At 38.1% G+C, this 21,285-nt stretch overlaps 1 protein-coding gene across 1 annotated transcript in view; it reads right to left on the bottom strand.

The window, feature by feature from the left end:
- Nucleotides 1-3,411: 3,411 nt before the first annotated feature.
- The window catches only part of SLC16A1 (solute carrier family 16 member 1), a 37,658-nt gene continuing 19,784 nt past the window's right edge, over nucleotides 3,412-21,285 (bottom strand). Inside the window, exons 3-5 of the mRNA XM_081223644.1 lie at nucleotides 16,908-17,051; nucleotides 10,519-11,385; nucleotides 3,412-8,239 (exon numbers count right to left, since the gene is read on the bottom strand). Coding sequence (XP_081079770.1) covers nucleotides 7,962-8,239; nucleotides 10,519-11,385; nucleotides 16,908-17,051 — 1,289 coding nt within the window. The 3' untranslated portion in view covers nucleotides 3,412-7,961. The remainder of the gene's footprint in view (nucleotides 8,240-10,518; nucleotides 11,386-16,907; nucleotides 17,052-21,285) is intronic.

Genomic DNA, 21,285 nt, shown 5'->3' with positions numbered 1-21,285 from the left:
ACAAAGACATACCATATGTTATGTATGTGGAATGTAAAAATTACAACAAACTGGTGAATAAAACAAAAAGCAGACTCACAGATACAGAGAACAACCTAGTGGCTACCAGTGGGGAGAGGGGCAATATAGGGGTAGGAGGAAGAAAAAGGGTTGCTATGGGATTATATGAGATCATGTGTGTGAAACTTTTGAAAATTGTACAGCACTATAGAATTTAAAGAATCATTCAATTAAAAAAACAAAACAGATCAGTGGAAAAAAAACAAATTGGGGAATCAGAGAAGTCCTCCTGGTAAAAGGAGACATGAAGCAAGTTTCAAACGGTGGATAGGAGTTGGTGCAGAGGAGAAAGGAGGGAGGTGTTTCCAGGCAGAAGTCAGCATGTAGGAAGGCAGGGAGGTCTGAAACAAGGTCCTGCACTTAAGGAACTAAGAAATTCACCTGGGGCTTCCCTGGTGGTGCAGTGGTTGAGAATCCGCCCGCCAATTTGGGGGGCACGGGTTCGAGCCCTGGTCAGGGAGGATCCCACATGCTGCGGAGCAACTAAGCCCGTGCGCCACAACTACTGAAGCCTGCGTACCTAGAGCCCGTGCTCCGCAACAAGAAGCCACTGCAATGAGAAGCCCGTGCACCACAACAAAGAGTAGCTCCTGCTCGCTGCAACCAGAGGAAGCCCACGCGCAGCAACAAAGACCGAACACAGCCAAAAATAAATAAATAAAATAAATTTATTAAGAAGAAAAAGAAACTCACCTGGGCTGGAGAGCAGGGTGTGGCTGAGTATTGGCAGGAGAAGACTGAAGAGGTATGTGGGAGCTAATCAAGAAGAGCCCTATGGGTCAGGCTAAGGAGTTTGGACTTTATCCTCAAACTACAGGATTTAAAGCAGAGTGAGTGATTAGATGAGTTTTATTATTTTTATCTTTATTGCCTTTATTTGAAGTTATAAAAGCAGCTGAAAATCTGGCCTTTTTAGAAAAATCATTTTAGAAGCAGTGTTGAGGCTGGATTGGAGGTTGTGAGAAAAGACAGGGAGGATGTTAAAAACCAAGCCTATGGCAGGGAAAAAGAAAAAGCATTGCAAGGAGAAACAGTATGTACAGCAGTTCAATCTATATATTCGGGCAACCGATGAGGTACGTGGAGGTGGGAATGGGGAGAGGCTGGGATGCAGGTAGTTTAGGAGCCCTCCAAAGCTCGGAACTCCATCTACTGCAGGCCTGTTTATGCTCATTCTTAGCATTTGAGAAACAAGATAGTACTTGGGATTTAAAAGGAAAAGGGTTCTTCCCATTCTGAAAAGCATATGTAAATAGGGCCTGACACAAAAGTACCCAGGCACTTTTAGCCTCAAGGGAAAAAAAGTGAGTTAGGAAAATAAAGATAAAACACAATGACAAGAACTATTATAAACCTTCTCTTAATAATTACAGACATACAGATTGTCAGCACACCAGGTGATTTTTAATCCCAGCCCAGTTCCCCTCCTGGCTTCTTAATGGCTTCTGGCCACTTCCTCTTGGGACCTGGCCAGAGTAAGCTCAGGAAATGCAAACTTTTAATTCTGGAATCAGTAAAGCATATTAGGAAAGGAAATCCCACAACTGAAGAAATCACATTATGAATTCCAAAGCCAAGGAAAAGGATTGTAAATCAGATTGTGAATTCACTGGAGACAGGACCATTTTACTTATTTTGGTGCAGGATCCAAGTGACTGGTTTGGTCTCTATTCACCCTTCAAGATTATCCGGGATTCAACCTCTTTCATTCTTGTGTTTCCAAACTTCCACCCAGTACATTTAGCTCTAGCAGCTGAGCTGTCTGCAGTCTTGCTTTGCACCCTTCTGACAGCAGGGGTGGGGGAGGGGTGGTGCCAGCTAAAGGGTCAGTGTTTTTCATTTATACCCATGTCCCTAGGACTGTGCATGAATCAGAACATACTTGAAAGGCCTTTGTACACTCTGATGAGCTATACAAATATTACCACACGTTCTTTATTGTTCTGGTTGGTGACAACTATTTAATTTTTAAAACTACTATGAGCTCAACTAATACTACTATGCACTCCACTGTATGCAGTGTACATTCACAATCCGCACAATAATCTCATTATGTTTAACTTACCAGAGGCTCAGAGAAATTAACTTGCTCGAGTATATACATTTTGTCCTTTTTAGGCCCTCCTGAGATTGGGTTAGACTTCTCCATGTGCCGTCCCATCACAGCACTTACTGTGCAGTCTCCCCCACTAGACTAGGAGCTGGGGGTGCCAGGAACTGCATTCTGATCACTGTTATCCCTTCTATCTAGGAAACAGGCACATAGATGATGCTCCAAAAAATACTATTTAGGTGAATTAATGAAGGCTGATCTTATGTCCACTGCTCTTTTCTGAATATTGCTGTTTTCCTTATAACTTACTGTTGTTCACTGTCTGCTTTCCCCTACTAGAAGGTAAGATGCATAGAAAGACATTTTGTTCATGACTGGATTCTCAAAAGCCTAGAACAATGCTTGGGGAACTAGTAAGGGTCCAATAAATACCTGTTAGTAAATAAACTAAAATAGCTGCTCGGACAAGCAAATTCTACTTTTTGTGACATCATAGTATTGTTTTCTGATGCTGATCTCAGTAAGATAATGTTGACAGCCGTTAACACTGTAATGTGGGTAAGTGCGGAATGCTCTGGCTTCCTGAGTTAAACATTCACTTGCAGCTGAATGATGACTGCAAGGGGAACCAAAGGAATGCTGTCCCCAAGAGCACTGTCTCAGGAAGGAGACACTGGTGGTTGACACAGGCAGCCTGTGGACTCTACACTCTACAGCTTTGGTCCAGCACCAGCGAAATCACGGCTAGAGACCACTGTGCTCTTGACTTCCATCTCATTCACCTTCCTTTCACCAGATGCAATTCTTGAAGCAGAAAAATAAAACCTGTTTGTAATAATTATCAGCTTCATTTTCTTAGGAGTCGTGTGTCTCTTGCCAGAACTCTTCTAGATCAAAGGTACTGTTTTTTCCTCTCTGTAAACCAGTATTATGTGCTCCATTAAATATTTTCTTTTAGTATAAAAGTAACCATGATATCAAGAAAATTTAGAATGTGGAAAAAATATAGAAAAAGTTACCTCTAAATTTACCATGCTCACAAAATTAGTATATTTGTGTATGTCCTTTATCCCCTGTGCATATGTATCTATGTATTATGCACACACACACACCATAGTAGTTTGTGTTCTGCTTTTTTCATTTAACATTGTGCTGTGAATATATCATAAGGACTTCATAACCATCCGTCTAAATAGTTATTGATACAAGAAACTGATAATTTCAAAGGAACAATTTTCTTATATAAATTCTAAGTCTGGAATTCTTAGGGAAAAGATGTGAACTCATGGTATTTGACACATATTATGAAATCGCTTTGCTAATATTGTTGTACCAATTTATTGAGCCACCAACTGATGATAATTTATAATTTAAGTCATGTTATTGATACAGTAGAGAAAAAATAAAAATCTCATCAATCTTTCAGTTTACCTTTAAGAACATTGCTAGGGACAAAGGACTTTAATCATGATTGGTTACTAGTTACATTTCTGCTCTTTAAGAATCATCACAGGGCTTCCCTGGTGGCGCAGTGGTTGAGAATCTGCCTGCCAATGCAGGGGACACGGGTTCGAGCCCTGGTCTGGGAAGATCCCACATGCCGCGGAGCAACTAGCCCCGTGAGCCACAATTACTGAGCCTGCGCGTCTGGAGCCTGTGCTCCACAACAAGAAAGGCCGTGATAGTCAGAGGCCTGCGCACCGCGATGAGGAGTGGCCCCCACTTGCCGCAACTAGAGAAAGCCCTCGCACAGAAACGAAGAGTCAACACAGCCATAAATTAATTAATTAATTAATTAAATTTTAAAAAAAAGAATCATCACAAATATTGAAGTTTTAAAGATTATCAGTTACTAATCAGGTGTCTTCCTTGTGGAGGCAGTGTACAAAGAGCAAGGGCTTTGGGATTCAAATCCACCTCACTTAAAGAGCTGGGACATATATGCAACAACCTCATGAGGTGTTAGTTTCCATTCATTTCCAAACAAAGACCATTACATTTGTAAGACTAAATGGGAGGATCTGATCCAACAGGAGAGTTTTTGATCATTTAGCTAATAGTCTTATCTTTAAGAGTCACTCCCTTAGAGCTATCCTCTGCATGTAAGGCTCCACCCACCTTGGAAATTAGAAGAGCTCAATTTTTTCCCAGGTACCACTTTTCTTTGATTTTTTTTTAATAGTCAGGTGCTTACCCTTATTAAGCCCTTACTTAATACAAGCTGTCACATATCAGCTAACCTTCATGACAGCCCTAGTGGGGGATGGTACTAATTATTAATACCTTACAAAAGAAAACATCTGATGCTTAACCCTAGCAGTCTATATTGTTAAACAACCGGTAGGCTGTGACTCCTTTGCTAGCTATTCCAGTCTCCTCTAGCAAGTCAAGGTAAAAGTCAGCAAACAGTAAGTAAATCAGTGCTGTTCAGCTGAGGAGAAAGACACTTTGCCAATCACTCTCAGTTGAATGATTGTCACTATGGCCCAGACTAAATGGGGGAAAGGATAAAAAGCTAGAACACATTTCAGGAACGATGTAGTTGAAACCTCCTTAGATGCTTCAGATTAGAAGCATCTAAGGAGGTGTGGCTTAATTTCTCACATTTGGGCAAGCCAGGCAAGCTTAGGCCATCACTTCCTTATCAAGTTTTCATAGTGACAGAAGTCTATCGTTAACCTCTTTTTTCAAGTGCGTAAGCTGATTATTAAAACAAGCCATGTTGTTGCAAAGGTGGAAATTTACTGTTAACCTTTCCTCGTCTTTCCAACCATAAGGAGGGGGCAGGGGGCACACACCTGATAAGTTTATTACACTGTGGACCATTTGCTAGGGAAGGTGTAAAACCCAGACACTGAGGTTTTTCATATAAACCAATACCCAATTTGTCAATCTGAAATTCAATATAATAAAACACTGGCTCATATATTAAATGGCTTTTAACAATTTTTTTCCTTTTTAAAATACAGGATTAATACTGAGATATATAATCTATGGCACAAACTACTAAATTCACACAACCCAAGAATAAGAGGATTATTCATCAATGTGATTAAATCAGGGATAAAAATACCTCCCTGAATTTTCCATAATTTGTTTTAGCATCATCCTTTCCTGAATATTTTTTGTAGAAATTATTTATTTTGAATAGTTTAAGATAATTTCAGTTCTCAATAGAGGACTATAATGTGATAATATGGTCTTGTTATCATGATCACCTACAACTGTCCAACCTATCAGTTTCTTAAATAATTTTCCAGATTTGAATTGGGAGGCTATTTCAGAGTATACTCTTGAACAGTCCCAAGCCTCTTTGGGCACAACTACTTAGAGAACTGTATGTTCTCTGTGACTTAGAGAGTGTGGGACAACGCAAAGATAGGCAGGTACTCTTATTTTCCCAAAGCAGCCACTGAAGCTGTGTCAACTGAAATAAAATTGAGAAGTCTAGTCAGTCCTCATATGGAGCAAGGGACAACAGACTGCCCAGTCAGAGAGCCCAGATGCATCCAGTGTTGAACACAACACTGCAACACAGGATTAGCTGATTGTTAACAAGGAATAGATGGCAGAGTAGGCCTATATCAGGTTTTAGTGTTGGCTCTGTTACCAAACTTGATCTTGAATAAATCCCTTAAGCTTGTATCTTCAGTGGGAAAAAGTCAGAGTTGGACTGGGTGATAAAAGGTTTGTTTAGTCCAGCTTTGAGCCAGTTTTTAAACTTTGTTTCAGAATACAGCAACTTCAGAACACTTCCTTCTAATAAATGGTCAGTCTGCACCAAAACCCCCTCACTTCACTAACAAGATTCAACTAATGGAAAAAGACTAAGTAGGGTCTTATGTGTGTGTAGCTTAACAACTGGGATGGGGAAAAATAATCTTATACACTGGGTTTACTCCCCCCACCTCACATTTTTTACTTGTATTACTTTACTCAAGGGTGATCCTCATGTTTATAGAAGGGGAAACAGGTACACAGAGGTTAAGTCCATGGAAAATGGCAGAGTCCAAACTGCAGCCAAGCCTGACAACAATCACAGTAGGCTTCTCCACTAAAATTCCTCCTCCATCTGTCATGATACTTGGGCACAGAAAGGGAGCTTTCATTGTATCCTTAAGATTAACTGCTCTGGTTTCAAAATGCTTTCAGAGAGGTCGTTTCAAAAAATTCCCCTCCTGGTTGCCTTAAAGAAGAGGTAAGGAAAAAAATCAAAATAAGCCATATACACAAATCTCAACACACATAAGCTGAATAATTTACATTAGGAAGGGCCAAATTGAATTTTGATAATAAAAATGAAGACATAATATTTTCCTCAAGAAAATAAGCACATGGAAGAAGAAACATTTCTTAAAAAAAAAAAAAGTTTATTTTAAAAAGCCAGCCTCTTAAGGTTTTATATCTGTACTTTCACACTGTCGATTACAATATTTTAAAATGCATTGAATATAATTTATTGAATGTCTATCATTATCCTCCTGCCACCATTTAAAAGATATTAGGTGAAAAAACATTTACAGTTTTCATTCTGGTCCATCCTCCTTCCTATCCTTATACTAAACCCATTTCTCTACTTTTCAGATAAGTGAAAAGGGTCACAAAATCTTTAGGTTTGTGTAAAGAGTAAGAATGTATCCAATAATTCTAAGCAAAACATAACTTTCTTTAAGGCCTTATAAGAAGAAGAAAAGGAGTTACTTATTGAAGTAAACATAGCAACTTCTCTCCCAATCTTATCCTTATTGGTTTGTGTGGGCCAAATCTCTATGGGTCTCTTTAACTAGCAAACATTAAAAAAAAAAACCCAAAAAACTGAACACACAAAGACTATCTCACACACAGTGCTAAGCTAGATGTGGATATAAATGGAACCACTATGAATCAAAGAGGGAAAATTCCAGGAAAAACAACAACAAAAGATTCCAAGTCTCACAGTTTAACTGAAGTTTTGGAAAAACCTAAGCTGAATTCAGTTGCTGTTTGAAATATCTGTCTACGTTTAATTTACTGAGGAGGCACAAATATACAGTTTTGTGTATTTTAATACTAATTTTTCCAGTGGGGGGTGGGGAAATACTATGTGATCTCAAAAGGGGCGGTGATCTATGACCACTCAAAATTTATCTTTGGAAAGGGGAGCAAAAATAGTAATTTAATGAAGTCAACTCTCAAGCACTTGGCTTCTAATAAGCAAACCAAGAAAAGATACTGGAGGTGTACTGATGAGTACAGTGCATCTAGAACAGCCAAGATGCTTGCGAAGTTTTATGCCTTAAATTTCCTAAATATATATCTAGCAGGCACATATGCCAAGCAACTATTGATGCTAGGAAAATATTTTAGTCAGGATTTTATAAAAACCCCAACTTTCAAATCTTCTAGTGACAATGTCTGACACTATTATTTCAAATAACAATGAAGCAAGATTAATTTTAAATTTGCCTCAAACTAGTCATTTTTCCTTGTAACAGAACGCTTAAAATGGAAGAATTAAGCAGAATGGTTTTAAAAGTTAAGGCTCCCTAAAGACTAAAACTTAAGGCACATATTATTATCACACTATCACAGCACATTATCATGACACTGTTAAAAGCAAAGATTTAAACAAACAAACACACAAACCGACTTCCTTCTCTCATGCTTTTTCAACCACTTCCTTCCCAAAGGCTATGACATCTTTAGCCCAGGCTACTGGTAAGGAGTGAAACAAAAATTCCATCAATGAACCCCTGGTATGATTCCTACAGAAATGTCCAGTATTTGCATTGAGCACCACTGGTAGATCACAGGCCAATAGAACATTTGGGGTCATGAGCTGCTCCATTTACCCATCAGCCCCACAGGTTCAAACTGGACTCTCCTCCTCCTTGGGGCCTCCTTCTATGCCTTTAGGCTCCAGAGATTCTGCTGCATCGGTAACTTCTTTTGGCTTCTCAGCAACATCTATACTGGTCTCCTCCTCTTTACTTTCCTTTTTCTGCTGCTGCTCAGCTTTCTGTTCTTTTGCAAGAAGTCGGTAATTGATGCCCATGCCGATGAAAAGATAGATGCCTGCGACAATAAGGATTACACCACATGCCCAGTATGTGTATTTGTAGTCTCCATATATGTCATTGAGACGACCTAAAGATGTCAAAAAGAGAAAAAAAAAAAAAAATGTGGGTAGACAGTTATGCCCTTTCCCAAATAAAGCTTAAGAATCCATTCAAAGAGCCCATAAATGACTAATTAGTCTAAAAAGAAACTGCTCATAATTATCTGATCTTTTACTTATAATGTCACACTGATTTTGGATGGCCCTGCACAGTCTGTTAACTTTAGGAACTTGAAAATAATTAAATCTTGGCAAATTTGAATTGGGAAAGTCCTAGAGATCACCTAGAGTCAATTCTCTCAATATTCAATGGAAAAATTTGTTGCTCAAAAGAGGTTTAGTAGTCTTGCCCAAGGCCATAGAGCTAATTCCAGTCTCCCAGGCCAATGTACTTTCTCTGACATCAGCATTTCCCAAAGGGCGTTCCTGTGAACACTCATCCTCTGCTAAAACATTAACTAACAGCAACACCTTTCCACCATTCTAAGTGCTTAATCCTCACAACAGGAAGGTTCTATCATCATCCCCATTGTATAACAGAAAAACTGAAGTACAGAAAACTTAAGTAACTCGTCCAAGGTCACAAAGCTTGTAAATGAAAACAGGTTGGCTTTCAACCCACCAAGTCTGACTCTGAGGCCTGCACCATAACTTCTGTGCTACAGGGTTACTCCCTAGTGTTTGCAAAGTCAAGTAAATTTGGAAATGACACATAGTCTTTTCTATTAAAGGCTTTATTAGGCCTGATAGTAAAGAAACTTATTTACTTTGGCGTTTCCAAACTTTTTTCGGCCATGAATTCCTTGTTATAGTAAAATTTATTAGCGTCTCAAACTAGTATTTATTAAACTATGGAAAACCCTACACATATAAAGGACATAATAACCAATTCAAATATAATTCCATATGGTTTTCCAACATAGGGCATCACGCACTCAGCAATACTTATTGATTCTCTAAATATACACACAGCCCTGGGTCTGCTAGGCCCTGAGTTAAGGGTGAGCAAAGGAGGTAACATCCACAGCTCAGTGGAGAAGAGAAATGTTAATCCAATAACTACACAGACTGTGACAAGTGCTACAATGAGGGTTTGAAGGCAGAAAATAGGGGTTTTAGACCAGCAATTAGGGTCAGGAAGCCTTTTCTTAAAGTGTAACCTTAGCCAAGACTTATAGGATAGGAGTTATCAAGGAGAAGGGAGATGGGAAAAGGCTCCGGGCAAACAGCCAGTGAAAAGGCAGGTGATAGGAGGAAGCAAAGGGTGTGAGAGGAGAAGCACAGAGCAAACTGAGTGGTGGGAAATGAGGCTGGAGACACAGGTGGGCCAGGCCACGCAGGACCTAGTAGGCCACAGCAGGGAATCTGATCTTCACCCTAAGAACATGGGAAGCAACTGGAGTGTTCTAAGAGACAAAGAACAGCTGGAGTGGATATGGGTAAAATTAGAAGGCTACTGATAGAAGATAGGAGATTTGGATGAGTGGCAGTTGTGATGCAGAGAAAACAGGCAGATTAGAAAGAGATTTAGGAAGCAAAAATGGACAGGATTTGGAATCTCCTTGGGTATATATAGGGAGGAGAGAGGGTGGACAGGTCAGTAGTGGATCTTCTGTTATGTATCCTTCCTTACTTTATAGTGCATAATCTCAAAAGCATGAGTCACATCCAGAAGTCCAAATTATAGTTGCATTCTGTATTAATAATAATTTTAAAATGTAAACCATTTAGCATTCTTAAGAGAATAATACATCAGGTTTTATTGTCACTTGCTAGCTGTGTGATCTTGGGCAAGTTATTTAACTTTTAGAAGACTCTATTTCTTTCTTATAAAGTGGGAACAATAATAGCCCTACATCACAGACTTGTTATATATGACAGAATACAGAAAAAGATTAGGACAGTCCCTGGTATACTGTGAGCCCTCACCTGGTACCTATTGTTATTATTTTAAATATTACTGCTGAGATAAATTCCACAATTAAAAAGAAATCACCAACAGTATGTTAAAGGTGGTTATACATTTTTCTACAATAAACATGTTAGGTTTTTTATCAGGAAAAATTATTATACATACTTAAGTGTGTAATAGTTTTTTATTCCTCTTTCAGCTTGATGATTCACTTTAATTCAGTTCTATTAAGTATTTGAGAAATTACGCTGTACCAAGCATTGTGCCAGCACTGAGGGTACAGAAGCGAAGAAAGACTATCAAGCAGCTCGCTGATTTCTGCTTTCTGTCACCTTCCTAATCTTCTCTGCCTGTTTTATGTTAATAGAACCACAGAAATAGGGAGACATACTATACCTAAAAGTGGTGGCCCCAGCAGGACAGGACAGCATTCCACAATGGTCACCAATCCCACAGCACTGGAGAACCTCTGGGGTCCAACAAGGTCCATCAGCGTTTCAAACAATACTGAGCTGAGCCACCCAAATGCAAATCCGAAGAATCCCGCATAGACACAGAATCCTATATAGCTAGAGGACAAAGGTGCTGCCAGATGACAAACTCCATTTGCAATAATAGAAGCAGCAAAAAAATACTGAACTCGAGGTCTTATCCACTTTGTGTTGGCTACAAGTCCCATAGAAGGTCTGGCTACCATGTCAACAAAAGCCAGAATGGAAAGAAGGAAGGCAGACTTCTCACTAGAGTAATGCTGACTCTTGCCATAATTACTAAGAAAGACCAAAGGTGTAAATAGTCCAAAAAACATGAGCACATTTCCAGACAGGTAGAGCAAAAAGCCTCTGTGCTTGAACAGGGATAAGTCCAGGAATTTATTAAGTGTTTGGAAGATTGATCTTTTCTCTTCTTTTGGATTTCCTCCAATGAGATCTGTATTTGCATCACTTGCCCCCTTTTTTGCATCAGATTTTCCAGCTTCCTGAAGGGATTCTTTAGACTTATGTTTCCCTGCAGTGGTTGGCTTGGGCCCTATTGGTCTCATCAGAGCTCCAGCCACACAGCAGTTTAATAGTAAGCCTCCAAGAATTAGGAAGCTTCCTCTCCAGCCATAGATACCGAAGAAAGCCTGATTGAGGGGGGCCAGGGTAGAGAGGAACACAGGGCTGCCTGCCATGGCCAGTCCATTTGCCAACGGTCGCCTCTTGTAGAAATACTTGCCAATCATGGTTAAAGCTGGATTCAAGTTGAAGGCAAGCCCAAGACCTGGGGAGAGGGGGTGAAAAAAGAATCACATACTCCAATAAATGTCAGAAACATATTTGGCATTACTTAACCAGACAAAGAAATTAAGAGGTATATAATTCAAAAAGATATAAATAAATGGAAAGATAGTCTGTGCTCATGGATTAGAAGAATTAACATTGTCAAAATGTCCTTATTACCTAAAGCAACCTGCATGTTCAGTGCAATCCCTATCAAAATCCCAAGGACATTTTTCACAGAAATAGAACGAAAAATTCTAAAATTTACATGGAACTACAGAAGACCCAATGTTCATAACAGCATTATTTACAGTTGCCAAGATATGGAAGCAACCTAAGTGTCCACCAACAGAAGAATGAATAAAGAAGATGTGGATATATATAATATATACATAATATAATAATATATATAATATATAATAATAATATAATATATAATATAATATATATGATTTTCCCCCAATGGAATACTACTCAGCCATAAAAAAGGAATAAAAATTTGCCATTGGGAACAACATGGATGGACTTGGAGGGTATTATGCTAAGTGAAATAAGATAAGTTAGAGAGAGAGAGTAATGCAAATACTGTATGTTACCAATTATATGTGGAATCTAAAAAATAAAACAAACTAGCAAATATAACAGAAAAGAAACAGACTCATAGAGAACAAATTGGTGGTTAACAGTGGAGAGAGGGAAGGGGTGAGGGGAAAGATTGTGGTAGGGAATTAGGAGGTACAAAGTATTATATATAAAATAAGTTACAAGGATCTACTGTACCACACAGAGAATATAGACAATATTTTTTAATAACTATAAATGGAAGATAACCTTTAAAAATTGTGAATCACTGTGCTATACGCCTGAAACAATATTGTAAACCAACTATACCTCAATAAACAATAAAATGAAAAATAAACTTAAAAAAAAGATATAAGTAATGGAAAGTACGACATAATATTGTATAGCAGTTTAAAGTGTGAGCGCTAAAGCCAGGCTATGTGGACTAGCCAAGAGTAATTTGGCAAGAAAAAGAAAGAAAAGGCATCCAAATTGGAAAGGAAGTAAAACTGTCACTGTTTGTAGACTGCCATGATTTTATGTGTAGAAAACCCTGAAGACTCCACCAAGAAATTATTAGAAATAATAAACAAATACAATAAAATTGCAGCATACAAAAGTAGTATAAATCAAAATCTGTTGCATTTCTATATGCTAACAACGAGCTATCAGAAATTAACAATCCCATTTATAATCCTAAGGAAAAGAATAAAATATCTAGGAATAAATTTAACCAAGGAGGTTAAAGACTTGCACCCTGAAAACTATAAAACACTGTTCAAAGAAATTGAAGACACAAATCAATGGAAAGATATCTCATGCTCATGGATTGGAAGAATCAACATTGTCAAAATGTCCTTATTACCTAAAGCAATCTACAGGTTCAACGCAATCCCTATCAAAATCCCAAGGACATTATTCATAGAAATAGAACAAAAAAATTCTAAAATTTATATGGAACCACAAAAGACCCCAAATAGCCAAAGCAATCCTGAGAAAAACAAACAAAGCTGGAGGTAGCACATTCACTGATTTCAAACTATACTACAAAGCCATAGTAATCAAAACAGCATTGTAGGGCTTCCCTGGTGGTGCAGTGGTGGAGAATCCGCCTGCCGATGCAGGGGATACGGGTTCGTGCCCAGATCCGGGAAGATCCCACATGCCGCGGAGCGGCTGGGCCCGTGAGCCATGGCCACTGAGCCTGCGGGTCCGGAGCCTGTGCTCCGCAACGGAAGAGGCCACAACAGTGAGAGGCCCGCATAACGCAAAAAAACAAAAACAAACAAACAAAAAAAACAGCATTGTAGTGGCAGAGAAATAGATACATATTTCTATGGAACAGAATTGAGAGCCCAGAAATAAACCCATGCATACATGGACAATTAATTTACAGCAGAGGAACAAAGAACATATAGTAAGGAAGGATAGTCTCTTCAGTAAATGGTGTTGGGAAAACCAGACAGCCAATGCTAAAAAAAACCCAAAAAACAAAAAACCTAGACCACTATCTCACACCAAACACAAAAATTAATTCAAAATGGATTAAAGACTTGAATATAAGATCTGAAACCATAAAATTCCTAGAAGAAAATGCAGGCAGTATGGTCTTAGCAATATATTTCTAGATATGTCTCCTCCTCAGGCAAAGAAAACCAAAGCAAAAATAAACAAATGGGATTACATCAAATTGCTTCTGCATAGCAAAGGAAGTGGATCAATAAAATGAAAAGAGAACCTACTGAATGGGAGAAGTTATTTGCAAATGCTATATCTGATAAGCGGTAATGTCCAAAATATATAAAGAACTCATACAATTCAACAACAACAAAAAACCCCAGTTATAAAATGGGCAGAGTTGGGACTTCCCTGTCAGTCCAGTGGTTAAGACTCAACACTTCCACTGCAGGGGGCATGGGTTCGATCCCTGGTTAGGGATCTAAGATCCCGCATGCTGTGAGGAGTGGCCAAAACAAAAAAAAAAGGCAGAGCAGTTGAACAGACATTTTTCTAAAGAAGACATACAGATGGCCAACAGGCACATGAAAAGATATTCAACATCACTAATTATTAGGGAAATGCAAATCAAAACCACAATGAGATCACCTCATACCTGTCAGAATGGCTATTACCAAAAACAAGAAATGACAACTGTTGGCGAGGATGTGGAGAAAAGGGAACACTCATACACTCTTGGTGGGAATAAACTGGTACAGCCATTGTGGAACACAGTATGGAGATTCCTAAAAATATTAAGACTTGAACTACCATATGATCCAGGTATCCCGCTTCTGTGTATTTATCCAAAGAATACAAAAGAACACTAATTTGAAAAGATAACGGCACCCACCCATGTTCATCACAGCATTATTTACAATAGCCAAGATATGGAAACAAACTAAGTGCCCATCAACGATCGTTGATGTATGTATATGTATATATATATATATATATATATACATATATATATATATATATACCCCCCTCACACACACACATAATGAAATACTACTCAGCCATAAAAGATGAAATGTTGCTGTTTCTGACAACGTGGATGGAGCTTGAGGGCATTATGCCAAGTAAAATAAGTCAGATGGAGAAAGACAAATACCATAATGATTTCATTCATATGTGGAATACAAAACCAACAAACAAAAACAAAATAAATGAACAAACCAAACCAAACAGTTATGTAGATATAGAGAACAGAGTAGTGGTCACCAGAGGAAAAGGGGCAGAGAGCGAAATGAGTAAGGGGATCAACTGTGTGGTGAAAAAATAAATAAACAAATAAAACCAGACTATGTAGGTTCAAATCTCGTCATCATCACTTATTGGCTGTGTAATGTCAGACACGTTGCCCTCCTGTGACTGTTTCATGGTATGTAAAACAGGCGCATAGAACTGCTGTGACTAAAGAACTTAGTGCCCGGCATGTAGTAAGCACTCAATAAATGTTAGTAGTTATTTTTATAATTGTTATTTATATTATTTGAAGGTGATTAACTGTCAAATCTGGCAAGTCACGTGAAGGATCAATATAAGCAAAGAAGGTAATTAAGGAGACGGTTATCAAATAGAGTTTTAAAAAGTTTTTAAAATAGAATATGCAATACAAAATTATTCCTTTTACAACAGCACCAAAAACTTTAAAGTGTGCAATTTATAATGGCTAGATTGTATAACTTTCCTGAAGGGCCAGAGAATTAAAACCAACACACAAAGTTTTTGTATAATTAAACACAACATTGCCAAGATGTCAATACTCCCCAAATGAAAGCACCAACTTGATGTGATTCCAATGACAATATCAGTGCATTTCATTTTGGAGATGAGGTAAAATGATTCTAAAACATACTAGAGAACACATGGGAGTCACCAGAAAATTTTGGGTGATGCAGGATGGGACTAAACAGAACAGATACTTTAAATGGACTTTAAAAAGCTACAATCAATAGAATAGCGTGACTCTGACTCAGGAATAGGTAAACACTGAATGAAGAAAGTGGACAGAAAGTCCAGGAATATACCTAAAATATATATAAACATTTAATGTATGATAAAAGTAATATTTTAAATTATTGCAACAAGAATTATTCAATAAATGGTGCTAGTATAAGTAAATATTCAAATAACTTGGAGATGCTCTTCCCTGGCCCCTGCTTGCTCCCTACCATTTATGTCTAAGCTATTCACAGAGACTTAAACCAGTAAACCAGACTAGGTCACTCCCCTATTGCAAACCTGCTATTGGCTTTCTGTCCATAACCTTTACCCTGACCTTACCTTCCTGATCTCATACCAGACCATTCTCACCTGTGCTAACAAGCATGCTCCTGATTTAGGACCTATGTTCCCCTAGATTTTCACAAAGCTAGTTCCCTGCTGTTACTCTATTAAGGTCATCTCTTCAGCAAGGTCTTTGTATAGAATTTATCATTCCCTGATTTTTCTTATTTATTTGTGAGTAGCAGTGTCTGCCTCCTCCCATGAAAGAGCAAGACTTTGCTGGACTTGTTGCCCTATGCCCACAGAATGTAGACAGTGCCCGACATACATATGGTTGTTGTTCATGATATGCTCTTAAGTGACAAAAACTGGTTACAAAATACTTTATGTAACCGTATCCCTTTTTGTTCTGAAAAAAGTTATGTTTGTGTATAGAAAAAAGTTGGGAAGGATATATATACATCAAAATGTTAGTAGTCAAAGTCTCTGGACTGTGAAGTTATACATAATCTTTATTTATCATACTCATCAGCAGTTCATTATCTTAATTTGGCTATTAAAATAAGGGGAAAGGACTTCCCTGGTGGCACAGGGGTTAAGAATCCGCCTGCCAACAGAGGGGACGTGGGTTCGAGCCCTGCCTGGTCTGGGAAGATCCCACATGCCACGGAGCAACTAAGCGGGTGCGCCACAACTACTGAGCCTGCGCTCTAGAGCCCGCGAGCCACAACTACTGAAGCCTGTGCACCTAGAGCCCGCGCTCTGCAACAAGAGAAACCACCACAATGAGAAGCCCGCACACAGCAACAAAGACTAGCCGCCGCTCGCCACTACCACAGAAATCCTGCGCGCAGCAATAAAGACCTAACACAGCCATAAACAAACAAACAAACAAACAAATAAATAAAATTTTTTAAAAAGAGAGAGCGAGACAGAGATAGTAACCAATGACCACCCTTGCAACGACTGCTGGACACATTTTATCTACAAACCACTGACTATTCTTAGGACAAGGGATACAATCATTTCTTTCAATTCATTTATTCAACAACGTACACCTACTGTATGACAGCAATTTCTTTTAAAACTTGATTTTCTATTGCTCTTAAATTATCATTGTCAAAATGATAATTTTTATAAGGAGGGACTCTCACTCAAAAGATCTGAAAGACCAATGCAGGTGAATACCAAATAGCCAGCAATATATTAATGCTTGAAAATGAATCAACTCACCTCCAATGACTCCGACACACAAGTAAAGTTCCTGCACAGTGTTACAGAAGGAAGCTGCGATCAAGCCACAGCCTGACAAGCAGCCGCCAACAATCATGATTGGACGACTGCCATATTTATTCACCAGGATACTGCTGATAGGACCTAAGAGATAATCAAAAATTTAGTGGTACACAAGGCATTGATGGCACTAAATGACAAGTCCTTCCAAATAAGCAGATACAACAAAAGGCAATGGTAAGAATATTTTTATCTATAATTATTTCATAATCATAGGTATGTGTGCTGGAAAGTAAAGATGCTAGAAGAATCATTAATTGTGTATCTTCTCTATCTTGAAATCTTGGATGGAATTTTACTAAAATATAAAAGACTCTAGTCTTTCCTTAATCTTTCTCTTGTAAGGCATAATAGGCTGAAAGCCTTGGTAACAGACGTTCATAGGCTTCTTGATTTATCTAGGATATGATCAACACATATTTAGTAAGTTTGCTCTATGTTAATTTTTGGGATAGGCAGACTGATGAGAGATTTTAAGAGTGTTCTTTACACATCATCGTAAGTGTAGTTTGTGTCATATTTTTTAAAAAGAAGAAAAAACAAAGGCAAAATACATACTTTTTCCCCCAAGTTCAGTAGTTTTGCAATTAGGACATCTAAATTTAAAACAAAACAAAACAAAACTGTTCCCATTTACACCTAGATATCTCAGGTATTGAATTGAATGGAATGTCTTCTAGGGTTAACCGGGTTCTGTGCCTATACTGCTGTTTTGTGACAGCAAAACTATGAAAAAATGTTTGTAGAAGATTAAGTCAGATAATGGTCAAAACATTCTCAGGTTTAACAACATAAACCAGATTAAATTTCCTAAGCTAAAGAGATGCATACCAAAAAATTAGTTTTTCTTTAACGTGAGAGAAGAAACCAAACAAAAGTGTAGTGTTATAAGGCTCACAAATAAAAAGATTTTATGCGTTTCATGTATCAGTTTTCAAATACAAAAAAATCAAATGGCCTCTCTTACTTGCTACAAATATGTATAAACTGTAATTCCCCTTTTCCAAAATTTTAAGTCTTAATTATGAGTCTTATCTAAAGCAAACAATGTTTTAAGAGCTGTAACACAACTCTTAGACTAACAATATTTGCTGATTACAAACGAATGACATTTGACATTCTCTGAATTTCATTTATTTATAATACTTATGTCCCTACTTCATGGCTCTGGACTTTGGAGATGACAACTTCGTTTACATGACACCATAACATGTCTGCCTTGTTAAGGCAGATGACTGCAAATAAGAAAGGGTCACTGCAATGCATCAGTAGGGAAGGGGACACAAGAAGAACTAATATTTGAACTTGCAGCTAGTGAGAACCGAGTTTTGAATCCAGCCCATTTTCTCCCCATTACACATGTATTTTTGGAACTATAGTTCCAAAGCTATAAAGCAGAAGACATACAAATCAAGTTTCTCTTCTATTAACACAGTAAATTCTGACTTTATTCTGTTTATTCTATACTTAGCTCCCTAAAAGATAGTAAGTCTATTTTTAAAAACAGACACAGAATGCACATATTCAGAATATACTACTGATCATATGTTGACATATTTTATTTCTATAAACACTATGAAAAATTCTGCATTACTCATATTCTAGTGTTACTATATTCAGAGTTGCAGTATGGTGCACTATGATTAAAAGGACAGGCTCTGGGCTTCCCTGGTGGCGCAGTGGTTGAGAGTCCGCCTGCCGATGCAGGGGACATGGGTTCGTGCCCCGGTCTGGGAGGATCCCACATGCCGCGGAGTGGCTGGGCCTGTGAGCCATGGCCACTGAGCCTGTGCTACGCGGCGGGAGAGGCCACAACAGTGAGAGGGCCGCGTACCGCAAAATAAAGAAAGAAAGAAAGAAAGATAAAGAAAGAAATAAAAGGACAGGCTCTGGCCCCAAGGAACCCAATTTCAAATTATGGTATGTATATTCAAACTGTGGTATGTATATATGTATACATACATATAATAAACATGCAAGAAGGAATGAAAGCTTTTGATATCCTAGTATTTTGGAGGACCAATTCTCTCTAAGGGGCTGGGTCAAGAAATGGCTGCGGGAGAGACTTCAGGCTCAACCAAGGATGTGTATAAACAAGTTCTCATTGAACTTCTAAGTCATTTCATGAAAATATTGGGCCACAGCTGCTTTGGAAATAATTTGAATTTACAGCTTGTGTATGATGAAAGAATTAAATACTGAAAGAATATTCATGAAATATGTCCATATAAATTAGGCATTAAACAGATTTTTGTATAGTCAGAATTACAAAGATAAAAAAATACTGTCACACTGTTGACTCTGTGAAGTAGAAGTTAATGCTGTAAAGTCTACAGTATTTTAAGTTCTAAACTAGGAATGTTACGATGACATTACTGTGGAACTGAAAATATGTGAATTTATACTTTCATTTTTTTAAATTAATTTTTATTGGAGAATAGTTGCTTTACAATACTGTACAGCAAAATGAATCAGCTCTACGTATACATATATCCCCTTTTTTGGATTTCCTTCCCATTTAGGTCATCACAGAGCACCGAGTAGAGTGAGTTCCCTGTGCCATACAGTAGGTTCTCATTAGTTATCTATTTTATACATAGTTTCAATAGTGTATATGTGTCAATCCCAATCTCCCAATTCCTCCCCCCCACTACTTTTCTTTGGTTGAGAGTCCGCCTGCCGATGCAGGGAACACGGGTTCGTGCCCCGGTCCGGGAAGATCCCACATGCCGCGGAGCGGCTAAGGCCCGTGAGCCATGGCCGCTGAGCCTGTGCGTCCAGAGCCTGTGCTCCGCAACGGGAGAGGCCACAACAGTGAGAGGCCCGCAATCGCAAAAAAAAAAAAAAAAAAAAAAAAAGGAAAAACTCAAACAAAAACCAAGAGTAAGTAACTAAGATCTTCTCCTTTAAAAATATACTTTAACAAGTATCAGTATGTATCTGTGAACCAAAGCACATGGAGGAAGGGAGGGAGGGAGGGAGGAAAACTGAACCCTAAACCACTCACAACTCAAAACATATTAGTGTTGAGGGTGTGGCCGAAATGTACAAGTTAAAGAATTAAGGCAGTTTTAAATATAATTCTTATGGGGTCATACCACCTAGGAGCCAAACAAAACAAAATAACCCATTTAGTAAAAATTATGCCACAAGGCTCTTGATATGCAATTTATCTTTCAGAGTTATTTCAGGAAGAATGGCCCCAATTAACTATCATTAAAAATAGAGAGGGATACAGTTTGTAGGCCTATTATAACACAAATTCAGAGAAACGTGCTAGTTATCTCTGGGTGAGGACAAAGAAGGAACTGTTTTCCCAAAAGAAAGTGTCATGTGCAATTAGCACAACTGACATCACTTACTTCTGATGCAAGCGGCTCTCAAGCTCTTGCTCTTAGAATTGCAACATGTGAACCTCTTGTTTGTAATCAGCTTAAAGGTACACTGAGAACCTGGAGTACCTCTGGATAATATTTACGCCAATTTCTTCAAGCCATCAGTCAAAACCTGATTAGAAATCCTGGCAGATCAACTTCAGAGCCTCCAAAATTATTGGTTCTCAGAAGCTAGAAAATGTCCAAAATCCCTTTTGATTTCTCTGGGCTCATGAAAAAAAAGTAAGCACTATAATTTAGCACTTACGTTCTTTTAAAAAGCACTTAATTTTGCAATAGACAAAACAGGCATACGTTCAAAATTTAAAAGGCACAAAAAACTTACCCGTTTTTCTGTGCAATGAGATTAAGTACTGAACTAATTTATGGACTTCAAATACTTATTCCTGTTTCAAGAGATTACATTATTGTCTCAAGAGGATTACAAACTTCCCAAGGGCAGGGATCAAGATCAGTGTTCTCTATCACTCACACCTAGCCTAGTGAGGACTATGTGCATACGGCTTAATAAATATTGGTTGAACCTGCCACCAGATTAGAAGCCTAAGCTAAGGTATTACAGTTGAAATGCAGAATCTTTATACTGGGCTTTTAAAGAGCTCATGTGAAAATAATCTGGGGCACTAAATTATGATTTAAAAAGTGAAAGCTTGGCTAAATAAGCAACATGAAACCCCGTCAATCCCAAAAAATAAATACACTTAACTTTCGAATCTCTGCTAACTAAGCAACTACATATTTTATTATTATGGGAGGTTTTGACTTTTACATGTTAAATTGTGTTTTGATGTTCCAAGGCAAACAAACAAACAAACAAACCCACAGTATTTTAAATGATATTAAGGTAAGCAACTTACTCTCCACATTTCCTTCACAACATGTCAAAGAAAACAGAAAGGGAAAAAATGATAAAACTTAAGTTT

Source organism: Mesoplodon bidens, assembly GCF_964165515.1.
Source record: "Mesoplodon bidens genome assembly, chromosome: 2".
In the NCBI taxonomy this organism is placed as follows: domain Eukaryota; kingdom Metazoa; phylum Chordata; class Mammalia; order Artiodactyla; family Ziphiidae; genus Mesoplodon; species Mesoplodon bidens.
Note: the sequence above shows the minus strand (reverse complement) of the source record. Positions and strands in the feature narration are given on the sequence as shown.